Genomic DNA, 17,111 nt, shown 5'->3' with positions numbered 1-17,111 from the left:
ATAAGATAGTGCACCAAAGAATTGTCTTCAATTCTGTTATTATTTTATTAGTTGTCTTTAAAGTGTTGTATGAGATCTACTACGTTAAAATCTAATTATTATTTACTCTTTTGAATTATTGTACGTATCAACATGTATCTGTGGTTTATTTCATGGTAATTTTCACGTGGTTACAATCCCCCATATACGACACAGTGAGTACCCTATACCTTACTGTATCGTAAGGGGCTCAAGATTTATGACCTCAGACGTTCCCGAACTAGCCCTATTATGAATGAATTCCATAACTTCCCACCTTCTCATTCATAGGTTGAGCGAAAGAGACGAATGTATACCCAGCAGTCCGCCCTCAATCAGAACAGTAATTTAAAGGGGAATAGTAATAACGCTATTTTCCGAAGGGTGCTAAACGCATTTCCACGGATTGACGTGAGATACTTTAAAGTATAAAGTAAGATATAGACTTAAATATAAAGGAATAAGGCATAATTTTCAGTGATTCGAAATCGACAAGCGTTTGTATTTCCTAATCTCCTATGATTTGTCTAAACTCCTTATTCTACTGAACATAAGGGTGGTTTTTGTATACATGTTTTGGGTTAGAAATACGTCAGCTGTAGACGGATCGTCTGGCTAAGGTGCTATAAATCATTGTTCGTAAATTTAATAAGAGTTGTAAATGAGAGAGATTTGAAGAATGAGTTCGTTGAGAGGCTGCGATCCTTTCAATGTGATGTATTACAGGGTGTGAGGCAGCTTAATGAGAATATTTAAGTTATACTGATAAGTTTTCTCCTATTAAAGACCGAAGAAACATTATTTTATACGTCGAATAAATTACTTATAGAAAAACAAAATTTAGGTAAAAAATAATTTTAAAAAGTTGAATTTGATATATTTAATTTCTCATGATGATAGAGCACTATAACGTTCGAGGTGTCTAAAATTATGAGAAATAAGTAAAGTGAAGTGAAGTGATCGACAATGGCGGAGCACTGGTCGTGGCTGACGGGAGCGAGCCCGGGCGGCGAGGCTGCGGAGTACACTTACAGCCCGCCAACGCGGCCCAGTCGGCCGCCACACCGGCCGCTCGTCAAACTGGCCACCAGCGCGCACCTACACACTATCGCCAGGTAAGCACTGAAACGACAAGTCACGCTGTCAGTGAAGTGTCGAGAATGTTAAACAGATAATGGAATGCTCTTTGCTTAAATCGCACTCAGTGTAATGGGGTGATCCGTTAGATAACAAAGGGACGTCGCGGTTAGCCCATTGAATGCTAAAATCTGTTTTCTTATTTCGTCGAAAGTCCAAATTGGACTGTAATATTTATTTAGAGAACAGTTTATATGTAATCTGTATAATCTATATCTATATAATCGATATAGTTTACCTTTGGTGATGATTATGATAATATTATAAGGCTATAAACATTAAAACTCACAAGGGATATCCACATCTTTATGCTTTAAGCTTGTCAAGGATCTGGAGATCTGGATATATTTAATGTAGCTCGTGAAGATGTTGTATATACATAACATTTTCATTAAGCTATCGATAGAAGAGTCTCGCATAAATCGTGATAGACAAAACATATTGTTTAGTTTTATTAGTCATGCAGAACATGCATTTTCTTTAGAATTCAAAGCGTTATTTTCATGAAAAATTGCAAAACGCCCAACGGGGAACATTTCACGCATAAATTATCTTGAAATTTTGGTACAATTTTAGACCTTGTATCCTTATGTTAAGATGTATGAAAACCATTCTTTGTAACCATTAATATATTTGTTTTTCCACTTTTGTTAGAACTTGAATTGCTGAACAATACGTTTTCTTACTTCTACTTCGTACTTAATAGAGTTTATTTTGCCTTAATTTAACAGAGAACGTGTTTATTCCTGCAAGTTATTTTTGTCCAATTTACATTTTCACTTGGTTGTCGAGCAAATTTAATGGTTTTGTGAGTTTGCACGTGTTTGTATAGTTCGGAAATGCAACCGTAGACTTGGTTGACAGTTTGATGAATGAATGCAGTATCCAGGGAAATCATTAAACTTACCCAAAACCAAAAGTAGTAGTAAGTAGGCAATAACAAGTTTAACAGATTTATTTTGTTTTTGAGGCAAAAGGTTGTTCGTTTAAACGGGAGCCATTTAATAAAATATTTTTTCTACTATTTTAAAGTAATACAATATTTATGTTTAAAAAAAATTTAAAAAATATTATGTTATAAAGATATACTGTGCTTTGTGAATCATCTTTTACAAATAGAGATAACATTTCTTACATTGTTATTAAGTACACTAAATATAAATCATAAGTTAGCCAATTGACCAATGGGTTAGTTCTTCAATCCTCTATAATAATATCCTGCGCAGTTGGCTTAACTCTTTTGAGAATGGTCGCTGTGACCGGAATCAGTTACGAGTTAACTTGGTGGTAGGGTTTTGGGCAAGCCCGCCTGGGTCGGTACCACTCTCTTATCAGGTATTCTATTCTACCGCCGAACAGCAGTAGTCAGTATTTTTGTATTCCGGTTTGAAGGGTGAGTGAGCCAGTGTAACTACAGGCACAACGGGCATGGCATGTTAGTTCCCAGGGTTGGTGGCGCATTGGCGCTGTAATGAATAGTTATTATTTCTTACAGCGTCATTGTCTTTGGGCAGTGGTGATCAGTTATCATCAGGTTACCGTCAGAATTGTTTGTTCCGCCTTCCAATATCATAAAAAAGAGCACATCACCATTCACAATTGTCACAAACCGGACAAAGCTCTATTCTTCTCTTGAGGAGGTTTGGGGGTTGTTTCACCTCGCTGCTCAACTGGCTTAATTACGCTCTTATAACATCTTAGGTGTTTCAGATAACCATGAGCGGTGTTGACCACTTAACATCATATGAGACCGCCACCCGTGTACCTACCATTAAATAAATAGTATGATATATACCACATACCATGCACAAGTAAAATTTCCCTATAAATATACTAACAGGCTACCCTTAATTTTTAAATTGTGATACTGTATTTCTCTTTTGAACAACATTACATTGTTTGTTGATCATAAAATTGAAAGGTAAATCACGGCGCATATCACACGAGGCAGGATAAAGACAATGAGTAAACGTGTGTTGCCATCTCCACATTCCAGTCACGTAGTGTTGCCAGGGGAGAAATAAATATTTTCTTCTAAAATCGCGATCTATTTATATGTAAATTTTTATATTTTTCCTTAAGATACAGCCGCGTATGTTTGTCGCGTTCGGTTTTATTGTTTTCGATATAATGGGGAGCTCAGGTGTATCATTGACTTTGTATCAGTATACGGAAATTGGAATCTGAATAAATTTTTGTTTATATGAAGGAACGTGTAATATGAATTTCATAGGTAATATTCTCAAGTCATAATGTACAGATATCGTTTCTGTATATAACGTGTAATGAGTTTGATGTGAGTATGAACGGTGAGTGAACCGCCAAAATTATAAATATAGTCACAAAACTGTCAGTCGTAATGTTACAAGAACCGACTATACATCTTTGGAAATTAACGGTGACGATCATTGTATGGACACGAGGAGGAAAGATAAACTAATACCATCTAGTTAACGACTTCGCAAAGTTAATATATCCTTCCTGTGGCACGGTATTCGTCTCTATAATAAGATTCCACTGCTATTTTTAACTTGGCCTATTAAAAATTTTAAAGCTCATATAAAAAAAGAAGGCATATTACTCAATACAAGACTATACTAAAAGTAAAAAAGCGGGTACTTCGTATTGATTGATTTCTACGCATGATAATTATATTAAAAAAATATGTTTACTGACATACTCTGTAATTAAAATTGTGGAAACTGAGTTTCTTGCCGGTTCATCTCGGTAGAATCTACTTTCAGTACGGCTGGTAGCTTTAAATTTAATTTAACACTGCTTTTATGAGCCTTCTCGAATAAAGAATATTTTGATTTTGAGTAGTTATCACGTTTCAATATACTCGTTATAATATTTTATATGTCGAAACTTCTTTCATTTTTCTGGACCCTAAGCCTGGTTGCTGTCACAACCTGGGTCATTACGGCTTGACGAATCGTTTGCTCCCCTTGATGATTTATTATTAAACTTGCTGAAAATATACGTTATATTTACGTGAACCGTCAAGGGAATTATATTTTCAATTCCAGGATACGTATTAATAGATCGTTCCGAGTGGTCACTCCCTCATGGCTAACAACGGCCATTATACGATGAGGGTCTAGACGTTATCAGCGCCGATAAAGGATTAAAATACAATTTTAAAACATTATTAATACAAATTAGCTTTTATAAGCAGTTATGTATATTCATGTTACAAAATAATTTGACTATAGAGCTACTACCGTTCAAAGTGTAGAATCAAATCGGTAGGATCGGAAATAAATCCCGCAGTTATTCTTATTTTCAAATGAATTATAGTCAAATTTATACGAATATTTTTATTAATGAAACTGTAAATAAATTTAATTTTATGTTATTTACCTGAGAAATGGAGTAACTACTGAGTTTCTTGTGCTTTAGGTAAAGTGTAAATATATTCTACATCAACTTTAAATTCAACTTAACTTTTTATAATACCTACTTAATATGGTTTACTAAACCCGACGTTAATCTATACATATAATAAAATTGGAGTGTCTGTTTGTAAGATTAAAATAAGCCATTTTTACTAAATGCATATGTATGTATACACGGTACATATACCAAAATAACATTTTTTACAATTTTTGTCTTACTTTCTGTCTGTTTGTTCCGGCTAATCTCTGGAACGGCTGAACCGATTTCGACGGGACTTTCACTGGCAGATAGCGATTATTTTCTAATTATACATAGAATAAAAATAAAATCACGCTACAATATCCAAATAACTTAAAATCAAACAACGCGCACGTAGTCGAAGGCACAGCTAGTTATAAATATTTTTATTTCTATATATGTATATACTAATATTATAAATGCAAATGTAACTGTATATGTCTGTCTGTCTGTCTGTCTGTCTGTTGCCATTTCACGACCACACCACTCGACCGAATCAGATGAAATCTCGCATAAAGCAAGCTTGTAAAGACCCATACAAAGATATAGATTACTTTTTATGCCAAGCAATTGACGAGCGATACCCAAAATGCAAGCGAAGTGCGAGCGACACATAGTAACCATCATCAGCACATGTGAGTGAAATGTTTACCAATTTATTTTATGTATATCTACTTATTCAAGAGCAGTGTTTGAATGAAAATAGTTTTAATGGATAAGTATTTCAACGAACTAAGCGCCTGCAGTGTATTCGCGGCACGTAACGAATTGTTCAAAAATTAAAGTGCTTCTGTCCCCTCTTGTAATTTGTCGGCCATGTATCACGGCGACACTGAACATATGGGAGGCTGAGGCTACCCAATGGACCGTAAGATGGACTACGTGAGACGAAAATTTAAAGAAGAATACGATTTCTATTGCGATTTTCTTCAGTATATAAAAATATATGTATATATTAAATAAATAAGTAAAGCATATTATAAGACAGTTTTTTAATATAGCAAATTATCGATACATTTCAAGCAATACTGAGCGCCCGCGTCGATTAAACGTCGATTGATGTTTGATCTATGTTTTGGCCAGTGTCTGTCGCTAAGCCACACGCTATTCATAAATAATATTTCACAGTACATCACTATTAGAGCCACCAGAAATAACTCGACTTTCGATTCAATCTTAAATTTTTGGAATTAGTTGTCATCAGTCATCGTCAAGTAGTAATTGAATTGAAAATATTTAATTCGTTCGCAACAAAATTAATTACCAACAGAAATTAAATTTGAAGATTAATGAACGTTTCATACGTGTACGCTATAAAATTGAATATTTAATTAGTGAATAATTTCTAACGTCCGGATTTATAATTTGAATATACTTATTTATTGATTGAATTAAAAAAAAAATGATTTAATTGTCCTGTTTTTATTAATTTATTTGTTGAAATTGTATTGAGTTTCATTGATTACACAATTTAATTAATAAAATATAAGAATTTAAACAAAATCTTATAATATAGAAAATTATATTCTATTACGGTTCTAAATTATAGCTTATCAGTTTTAAGCCTCGTTTTCATTCGCTATTGGTGGTCGTTTCGCACAGTTTCCCAGTTTAGTTTTGTAGCCTACAAAAAATATTCAAAAAACATGTTACTAAACACAAAAATAATAAATTTAAAACGGACGATTCCTTCCTGAGATCACCAAACTGAACACATACTCACCAGCGTCACAGTAGAAGATGATCATTAGCATGTCTTCGCTTACGTGATTGACCTTTAAACACTGCGTACAATATGACTTGCTGGAACATTAGATTAGTCGTAAGCTGCAATTACGGACGGCGACGACGGATATCATCACTTTACAAATAAACCAGAATTATTTAAACCATCGACCGTGTGACAATCATCTTTCATCCATTATAATAACGTCCACTCAAATCGACGATCAAAAACGACAGGCTAATAACATAGAATATAAAATAGAAAAAAATATCCTAAGATATAATGAACAGGATTCGTCGTGGAAGCCATTGGATTGCCAACACGTGCGGAGATCAGAAATCAGTCGGTAGAATGGGCTCGCCTTTGTATCTCGCCGTGTGCATTGTTATTTTGGCTGCCGTGCCAAAGCCCGTGAAGAGTACTGCTGAGGTGATGAGCCATGTCACCGCTCATTTCGGCAAATCCTTAGAAGAGTGCCGTGAGGAGGTAGGATATATTGAATATTTATAATATTTTGTTTTATTTTTATTGCTTCCAAAAAGTCAATAGACTAAATCAAGTTATAAAGTGTTACTTACCCAAACCAATCCTTTATTAAAAAGTTTTTTTCGTTTTTTCTCATGACTATTGCTGTTATAATTTTTCACACTGCCTTTAGTGAAATCACCTGACCAACCGGAGTGTTGTCAGATTCACTCGTAAATTTAATCTATCGATCTCTCATTGCTTACTGGTATATAATATAAAAAATAAAAACAAGGGTGCGCCCCGTTGTTCTCTCAATGCTGGGCCTTCTTCGCTGTTCCACTGCAGGCAGGTGAAAAGGCATTTGAAATTTTATCCGAAACATGCAGCTTCCTAACGATGTTGTCCTTCATACGTTATCATCGCAGGATAAATTATTTATATGAAAAATCTACTTCTGTTGTGGGTCTGTGTTCTATCAACTGGGATTTTAGGATATAACAGCAGTGTATAGATCAATTCACAAGTTAGATAATACACGTGTACGCCGATAAATTAATGAGAAGGAATGCACCTTCTTGAATTAATAGATCTGTTAATGCTTAGTAATAAAAATATAGGACGTGCTTGATCAAACCCAAACGGGTTTATAATCTTAGTACTAGTAAATTAATGCTGCACAATGTACATGCTGTAATCTATGTGCATTCCACGTCTAACATACGACGGCGCATTAAGAAAGGAGTAAAAGAATTAACTTAAATAAAATGGTTACATTTGTACAATGGTTTTGTGCAACCCTTCTGGATAGGTTATCACATATTCTCCGCCAAACACTAAAAATACGTAATATTGTTGTGTTTTCGTTTGTTGGATGAGTGAGCCTGTTTGAGCCTGACTGAGTCAGGCATAAGGTATCTATTCATTACAACTCCAATATCTAAAAAAGAGTTAGCTTGTTTTATTCGTTTTAAATTTATAGTCGGGTCTTACTGCGGAAGTTTTGGAGGAGTTCCAACACTTTTGGAGCGAAGACTTCGAGGTTGTGCACCGGGAGTTGGGCTGTGCGCTCATCTGCATGTCCAACAAGTTCTCCCTCATGCAGGACGATGCCAGGATGCATCACGTCAATATGCACGATTATGTGAAGAGTTTCCCACAAGGTTTGTTATTGAGCACACGGCTGATAGTTTAACGTCCATATACATATGTACGTCTTGGTTAAATATATAAATCAAATTATCAGTTCAGTTTTGACATTTCTTAATTACAATATGCTATTGATTCATAAAAATCAATAGGCCACCAAGACTTAAACTCAATCCTGCTCCCTTGGGCTTTTGTCGACACCGCTCCTTTAGACATACATAATGCTTTAATATGCTTCTATTTAATGTTGACAATACAGTGATATTTGAAGAAATCATAGGTCATCAGATTATTTATTTATTGTTATCTCAATAAAATACTTAAATAAAAACCGTTAAAACATATTGTAAGATGAAACAAAACTATATTATGTTTTAAAGTGATTTTTTAGTTGATTATTTAATTATTACGACAAGTTGTATAGACTTAACAAGACTGAATAAGAAGACTTTATAAATTATTTAACATGACTTAAAAGTCGCAAATCCAATTTAAATAAATTTCGGTGATAATAATCTAACGTCTTATTGACATAAGTAACTTCTCACAAAACCTTGCGCATTTACAGGCGACCTGCTCTCTGCAAAAATGGTAGAAATGATCCACAACTGTGAAAAGCAGTACGATGACATAACAGACGATTGCAATCGCGTCGTTAAAGTGGCAGCCTGCTTCAAAGAGAGTTGTAAGAAAGCAGGCATAGCGCCAGAGGTCGCCATGATAGAAGCTGTGATGGAACAGTACTAACTTGATGACGAGCGACAGTTTCAGATTTCCCAACGAACGAATGCGAGACAGGACTACGATATTCCTAGCCAGTAATATATCAGTACATGATTTTAATAAATATTATAATACGAATTGTTTTATTAAATAACTAACTCTCCGCCCTAGCTTCACACGAGTAGAATAAAGGTCTTTATATAGAAAGACAAACAGACAAAATAAACTCATGTTCTTTGTGGGACGAACCCTTGTAAGCGTACTCTAGAAAAACACTCTAAGTTTCATCGGATGAATAGAGCGGGAACGCACAAACATACACATTATATTTTTTATAAATAGATATCGCAAATTAACTGTGCCTTTTAGATAATCACAATTTGCTTCTGCGGCGTTTGCTATTTTAAATCAAAAGGCGAATTAATCTCTATTTACATACGAAATAACATTTCAACGTATCTGTCTACCTGCTTAAATCAGTATTAGAATCAAGATTAACAAATAGTGCTTATAAATTAAATCTTTACCGACTTTATATATATTAAGGCAACAAAACCAAAATGGAAACATTGAGAAATGACAATTTATCCTTTACAAATTAATACCCGGGCGCCTCACACGATCAGATACCTATCTCGACATTTGTAACCGATGAGAGATAAAAGAGTTACAGCCGGTAAAATAAAAGGCAATATTAATAAATGAGGTATTTGTTATAAGCATTAGCGTGGTTGTAAACGCGTTTTATTACAAAATCATTTAATATAATCCTGATATTAAGAATATACATCATCCACGCCTTAAAGTTGAAATTTCCAAAAATACTTTCCTAGCGGTCACTTGATTTATAAAATATATCCTATGTTTCAATTTTCAGATTACTAGTCTCTATTGTTTTGGCCGTTCGTTGAGTCAGGCGGGATTAACAGTTTTATAAGTAGAGATTTGTTAATGTTGTATAAAATAAGATTTAAATATTTATTATTAGTCTTGTATTTCTTTTTTCAAATCAAATTCCTTTATTCAATATAAAAGCGGTACACACTTATTGATTGTCAAACCAAACACTACTACGGGAAAAAAAGTCAGCGGTGTGGTTTTTTTTATATTGAAAATATATTGATTGATTAATGAAATCTAATTACCGTTAGTGATCATGATTGTTGCAAAGATTAACTATACATCCGTTAATACTAAAAGTCTCTTATAAAAATTCACTTAATTTTTTCAACTGTCGCTGTTCCACCAGATTTAACATTAAGTAATCGGTACTGGAAGTAATGATTACTTAAAGTGCTCTTAACCTACATCTAATGTATAATCAAGCCATCATTCGCTCTTCGAGGACGAACTGTGTTGTCATTGCAGCTAAGTACGTACTTTGGATCGAGTCACGCGTTCTTTGACGTCGAGAAGCCTCATGAACGAAAACAGGTGAATAATCTGCCTTAACTCTCGAAATGAACAGAAAAGCTGTTCTGTAAGAACTCGAAACTCAGTCGAAATGTCTGAATTGTTATACGATATTGACCATAATAAGTATTGCTTTTAAAGGATAGACAATAAAAATAAATAAATAGTGTATACTTTAAACTGTTCTTACATAATAACACTGCAACAGGGTACTTCTGAAATTCACTTCTTATTTCATGCATTGAATGTTGACAACCGACTTACTGTGAAACATTATATTTCTTAAAGAATTATGATTCTACAGACAAATATATAGGATACACGCATCAAAATGACGTATCACTACAAGTCAGTTGGCAATATTTCACGAGCGAGATACGAAGTGATTGCCTGCAGAATAGCACTGCTGCGCTGACTTTTGAGTTTGTTTTTACGGAATTTCTACTACATCTTCGAAAAAAATACTCTTCTCAGTTCAATCGTAAGTGCCATTTAGCGAACTGAAATACGTCATGACCCTTCTTAACAAAATACATATAATAGACGAGTCAGATAATCAGGAAAGAAATGAGTTTCCTATTAAACTCATTAAGAACGATAGATTCTATTCACAAAAGGACTTAGTTCAAACTAACAAGTGTATTCATTACCGCGCAGTCACAAACAGATGTAAGTAATTAACAAAACAAATCGGTTTCACGACTCACGCAAACCGTATAATCGATTCTGATCCGTGGATTAAATTACCATTGAATCGAGATTTATCATTTTAAATGTTTGCAAAACAAACTGTTTTGTACAAGGGTTTATATCAGTTATATAATTTAGGGAGATTTTAAACGATCGTCTTGTGAGACTTCGTAAGGATTTCTAAGCACTTCGTAAATTCTTTTCTCAGAATAAGAATTATCCTATTCACATTGAGACGTTCATCATGTACGGATGGACGGATGGATTCCAGTGTTATTGTTTATGATTTTAGTCTATTTTATACAGATATATATATAAACCACGTGATATCACGTGAACCATAGCTATTGGCGTAATAGGGGTGTAAGAAATGGTTTGAATAAATTAGAGTTTCCATATCTAACGACGAAGGTAAAACTATTAGGTGGCATTTATAATCATAATCATACATAATCAGCCTGTAAATTTCCCACTGCTGGGCTAAGGCCTCCTCTCCCGTTGAGGAGAAGGTATGGAGCATATTCCACCACGCTGCTCCAATGCGGGTTGGTGGAATACACATGTGGCAGAATTTCGTTGAAATTAGACACATGCAGGTTTCCTCACGATGTTTTCCTTCACCGCCGAGCACGAGATGAATTATAAACAAATTAAGCACATGTAAATTCAGTGGTGCCTGCCTGGGTTTGAACCCGAAATCATCGGTTAAGATGCACGCGTTCTAACCACTGGGACTGGGGTTTACTTCCCGTAAATGCCACCTAATAGTTTTTCCTTCTTTTTCCAAAATTAATTTAAAACAAAAAAGTACGTTCGATATTGTTTATTATAGAGGTATTGAGTAACTTATTTTTAAATGTACATTAATCTACGTTTTTTAAGTTTATAATTACATCATAATTAGCTGCGACAGTTCATTAACCAAAGATGCAAGCGAGGATCATAATGCTCATAGCGTTGACGTCGCAACTACACACGAATTCGGCAGGAAATCGCGAAATTATGAAAGCATTCAGCTACACGTTCGGACTTAAGATGTTCGAGTGTGGAGAAGAGGTTCGTATGATGTTACTGAATACTATTTTATCATATCAATTAATAGGTTGAAAGTTCTGTTATGTTTTGGTTCTAATAAAACATAGTAATTAATAATAATACAGTCAACCTGTTTCTTGAAAATTGGTTTTGTAAAGGCATTACTCAGTTATAACATGCTTGCAATACAACGTACTACGAATCAGTACGTCTGTCTAGTATGTAGGCTCTTGTGTATGAAGCTGCATTGACTCACGGCCCATGCTGGAATCCAGGAATATAAATTCATAAAACAACAACACTTATCATTGTTGTGGCGGGTTTGGGTGAATTAGCCAGTGTAACTAGGCTAACCTTTCAAGGTTTGAAGCGCATTGGCGATGTAAGGGATTGTTATTATTTCTTACATAGACAATATTTATGGGCGATGGTGACCACATATCACAAAATGGCTCATTTGTCAGTATGCCAAACTTACAATAAAAAATAAAAAATCTTATGTCCAGAACCGGTCTCGGAACTCATTAAGTTACGGAGAACATAATTTTACTTAACTTGTTAGATCATTACATTTTAGACGCATTATACAAAAGCTATGGCAAATGACATTTTATATTTCTGGGACGTGAAACGTTCACTGGATAAAACAGAGACAGGCTGCCTCATCATCTGTGCCATGGTGAGATTGGAACTGTTAAGCCCTGAGGGAGAACTGATGACCCCCAACGCAGAAGGCTTCGTTTATGCGAACGGTGCTGGTAATAAAGCAGAGGTTATTTTACTTAGTTTATATTAGAAAGAAAGAAAGAAGAAAGAAAAAACATTTATTGACCTACACACATATAAAGAAAAAAAACATATATACAAAAATGGATATAAAAACAACATAATAATAAAGAAAAAATAATTAAATATAATGAATATGACACTTGTGTGCAGTCAAAAGGAGACAGCTCAGGCTATGAGGGATTTTTATCCCTTTGCTGATTTTCAGCTGTCTCCCTTGTAGCCTACATATGATTCAATCCTAGAACATAGCGATTCAAACATATTCATTACATTTTCTTTTTATATGCTGAATAATAACTATTGTTTTCCGTGTTAGTAGTGTATTGTGAACACAGTATAGTTGAAAACAATAAAAGTTACTTCCTAACTATATATTATGTTAATCAAATTGAAATATATTGTGTACATTACAAAAAAAAAACAACCGTAGAACGCGAAAACAAAAAAAAAACGAAAAAAAAAAAAAAAAAGTTGGGGAAAACGTGTTCTAGAGTGGAGACCGCGTCTTGGCAAACGTAGTGTAGGACGTCCTCAGGCACGGTGGAGTGATGATTTGCGCAAGACCGCTGGCAGGAGCTGGATGCGAGTTGCCGAAGAAAGACCACAGTGGCGTGCATTTGGAGAGGCCTATGTCCAGCAGTGGACGAATGCGGACTGATGTGTGTGTGTGTGTGTGTGTGTGTGTGTGTGTAGAACGCGAAAACAACTACAGCTTCATTATTTGATAATTATCACCTGAAACTGAACAAAGTATAAATAACTAAACAAGTGCACCCGCCGCATCCCTACGTAATAAAATAAAAAACTACCAAACGAGTTTTAAACAGTTTTCGTCAATGTGACTCATGAAATAGATTTAGGTGTATAATTATTAACGTTGTATATAAATTGGTTGAAATTTTATGACGATTGTTGAAGTTGTGAGAAAAAATATGCCGACCAATTTAATGTAGACCCTTATTCTATTCGTGCTAAGCTGGGTCTTGTAGCTAGTACGCTTTAAGTCAACTGATAATATCGAATTTATTTTTACTTTTTTTTTATTACTATAAATATAAATGAAGTAAATCTGATTGCTTAAGTGTCCAACAGCATAACAATATCATAATTCATACAAACAAATATATTTCGTTTCTCAGATGAAAATACGGCCACATTTTTGGTAGAACTTTACATAAAATGTAAAAATGAAACATTGTCCATTCGGAACGGCTGCAAAGTCGCGCTGGAAATTTCTAAATGTTTTCGACAAGGAATTTATCAAAAGAACTGGATCCCGGATACGCGTTCTCTTTGGAAGCTACAAGAAGATACGTCTTTGTGACGATAAATGAAAGAAAACTTAAATAAATACTTCATTTGAAACATTTTTGTTCGTATCCTTAATTATTTACTTATTTGAATTATTCATTTAATTAATTATTGGATCCATAAATTCGATAAGTTATATAACGAAGTGGTGGTAGTGGTGGTGTGTGTGGTCAGAAAAGTTAAACAACGAACAATATCAGTTAGTTTGATTAATTCCGATATGTTCATTGCATTGAGTTAGTAAGACTTGTGGGTCGTATTTGTTAACTTAGATTTATTACACCAAAACTTATAAGTATTTAACAAACATAATTAGTATACTATTAAACTATTGGAAGTGTTCTTATTTTACAGGCAAACCAGTTTATTGTATTTGAGATATCTGGGATTATCTGATTAGATAAAGTGCTTCCTTACAACAAAGTTTTTTGACACCTGAGTAAAAAGAAAAAATGTATATATTAAAAAATTATTATTTATTTTTAAAATTTTCATAAATTGACTATTTTCATGACGTCATCACTCTCGGCTCCCTTTCGGTTCGCACCTGGGTAGCGCTACAGACATTGAAACTATTTTTATTGTGCCAAAAACAGCTATTCATAATGTTGAAGTTGGAAGGACTTGTTTCGATGTGCTTTTAATTTTAACAAAGTAAGTATACTTAGAGTTACATCAAACTGTAACCGCGACTATCATGTACACGATCACGAGAAGCATAGGTAAACTTATAACACCAAGATTTCCGCGTTGAGATTTTGGAAATATTTTGAACTGGGTTCATGTATAAATTAAAATGCCATGTTATAAAAACATCGACAAATGAGCCATATGATTCATTAAAAAATATGGAAAAAAAACTAAACTGTTGGTACTAGGATTCGCTATACATTTATTATAAATAAAAAATGAATTGTATTTTATTAATATGTTTATGTAGTAAGGTGAAAAAGAGTTTTGACGATTCCTCTTAGTTGGATCTAGATTTGGGACTAGTAGTATGTGTGATGAAGTATTTACAAGATTTCTTAAATAATTATTTTGATTTTGATCGCTGATTGAAAACAGATTTCAAAACATGACATTTGAAAATCTATTGAACATAATCACTCTTAATTTGATAAAGTACCAGATTGGCCTGTAATGATAATTTAAGTACAGCTTGGTTCCATAATTACAGGAACGCTTGACCCATTACGTAGTAATTAAAAGTGTGTAATTAAATTTCATTCATAACAAAGCCAACGTCAACCACTGAAACTATATAAGACAACGCGCATGCGAGAGATGGTCTTAATATATCTGTAGCATTTCATAAAATGGCCAAATATTTTGTCCTTGTCGCTCTCGTACTGGTGGCCCTTGGTGTGACGGAAATATCATCCAATGAAACGATGAAAAACATAACTGCAAGTTTTGTAAAAGTCTTAGACGATTGCAAGAAAGAGGTAAATTGTTTTTGTTTTCTTTGCAAATTCAGGCTTGTGATTTTGACGTTAAGTGACTACATTGATTTGTAAAGTTTGTAATGATCCTCGTATCTAGATTAATATAATAATATAATATAATCTTCACTTTTAGTTTAATTACTAATCAAATGTACGAAATGTTCCAACTTGTTATTTAAATCCTCCTCGCGATTTTTTCCTTCATCAACAATTATTAAATAAATTATAAAAGCACGCATTAAACTTTACATGTATGGCATAATATTAAAAATTGTAATTTTAGCTGAACTTAGGGGACAACGTCCTGGCTGACCTGTATTACTTCTGGAAGCAAGATCGAGCCCTCGCTCACAGAGACACAGGGTGCGCGATAGTATGTATGAGTAAGAAATTAAACCTGTTGGATACTACTGGGAAACTTCATCATGGGAATGCCCAAGAGTTTGCCGTGAGACATGGAGCTGGTTCGTATCTAAATTGCTACATAAAATAAAACTCATTATATTTAGGAAGACATTATACTAGGCTTCTATTTATTATACTTTTATGGTAGTTACACGATATTTTGGCCGATTGTGATTTGTGCATGATTATTGTTTTTTTTTTTATGGAATACATAAAATTTAAAGTGTTCCTAATTCAATTTCAATAAGAGCATTTGCCGTAAAAGTATAGAATAATACGAAAACTAGTCTTATGTCTTGAGATTGGTCCCATTTCCATTATCATTCCCAGTCCCATTGGTCAAATTTAAATTTATCAAATGATTCTAATCTATTCGAGTGAAATAAGATTTGAAAACTGGGGGATCGGTCACAGTCAACAGGCCTTAAAGAGTCTTACACGCACATTAATTAAATAATTGACAACTAATTCAATACTAAAACATGAAAATTATTGTAACTAAAAATTCAAATATAATATTTTAAATTTAGACTATACAGTAATCGACGGCAAATTAACAACGAAATCAATGTATACAATTATTGCTATTTAAATATTAAAAAACTAAATTCGGGTATTTTTAGAACCAGTGGGTATCAAATAGAGATTAAATTTTAATCAAGACCGAATTGTTGACATCCATATGACACTCCAGGTGACGATATGGCGTCCAAGCTCGTTACAACAGTCCACGAATGTGAACAGCGACACGAGGTGGAAGAGGATCCGTGTGTCAGAGCTCTGGAAGTCGCAAAGTGTTTCAAGGACGCCATGCACGAGATCGATTGGGCCCCGAAAATAGACGTCATCATAACCGAAGTACTAACCGAGATATAATAGATTCAAATTATTTCAAATTACATGACAATTACAACTTAGGTATTTACTAAATATATTTAAATGAAAAATAATAACCTTTTCGAATACAGCGTTTATTTTATTTATATAGAAAAAAATAATAAAATGAAGCACATTTTTATATTGTAATCTAGTATTAGCACCAAAACCGTGTTCGAAATTTCATCTTAACTGTAGAAGTAAAATTCTTTGGAAATGCTAACCAGAAATAAAATCTCTAAAAACCAGAAAGAAATAAAAGCTCTACAGATGTGATCGTTTATTTCAATTAAGATATACATTAAACGTGTGGGAAAATGTTCAGTTGTAAAATACATTAAAATATAAACAAATTAAAATATTCTATTATTAACTTTACACGAAGCAACCAACAAAGCCTGTATTTCTCGTGCGTCTTGACGTGAACGTTATTAGCGCTCAGGTCTCTTCCTGAACACGAGGACGACATACAACAGTCCACAATTAACCCAGACTCAGACAGCACAATC

General features: G+C 33.9%; 3 protein-coding genes across 4 annotated transcripts in view; all 3 read left to right on the top strand.

Moving 5' to 3' along the window:
• The window catches only part of LOC113396961 (protein prickle-like), a 310,421-nt gene that overhangs the window by 93,624 nt on the left and 199,686 nt on the right, over nucleotides 1-17,111 (top strand). Inside the window, exon 1 of one of the 2 annotated variants that reach the window (XM_064217631.1) lies at nucleotides 970-1,133. The exons of the other annotated variant lie outside the window; for it this stretch is intronic. Within the exon in view, the coding sequence (XP_064073701.1) occupies nucleotides 985-1,133 (149 nt within the window). The 5' untranslated portion in view covers nucleotides 970-984. Of the gene's footprint in view, nucleotides 1-969; nucleotides 1,134-17,111 lie in introns of those variants that run through there. 2 annotated transcript variants of the gene reach the window in all.
• LOC113397026 (general odorant-binding protein 2-like) lies at nucleotides 6,460-8,773 on the top strand. Its single transcript, XM_026635174.2, has 3 exons — nucleotides 6,460-6,784; nucleotides 7,746-7,926; nucleotides 8,481-8,773. Exons 1-3 carry the CDS (start codon nucleotides 6,581-6,583, stop codon nucleotides 8,657-8,659), a joined length of 564 nt encoding a protein of 187 aa, XP_026490959.1. The 5' UTR covers nucleotides 6,460-6,580; the 3' UTR covers nucleotides 8,660-8,773.
• On the top strand, nucleotides 15,159-16,693 carry LOC113397045 (pheromone-binding protein-like). Its single transcript, XM_026635191.2, has 3 exons — nucleotides 15,159-15,321; nucleotides 15,605-15,785; nucleotides 16,421-16,693. The coding sequence occupies exons 1-3, from the start codon at nucleotides 15,193-15,195 to the stop codon at nucleotides 16,600-16,602; spliced, it is 492 nt and encodes a 163-aa protein (XP_026490976.1). The 5' UTR covers nucleotides 15,159-15,192; the 3' UTR covers nucleotides 16,603-16,693.

The sequence above is a fragment of the Vanessa tameamea genome, chromosome 18 (assembly GCF_037043105.1).
Source record: "Vanessa tameamea isolate UH-Manoa-2023 chromosome 18, ilVanTame1 primary haplotype, whole genome shotgun sequence".
Lineage (NCBI taxonomy): Eukaryota > Metazoa > Arthropoda > Insecta > Lepidoptera > Nymphalidae > Vanessa > Vanessa tameamea.
The sequence above is the reverse complement of the archived record's forward strand: the minus strand, read 5'-3'. Positions and strand labels throughout refer to the sequence as shown.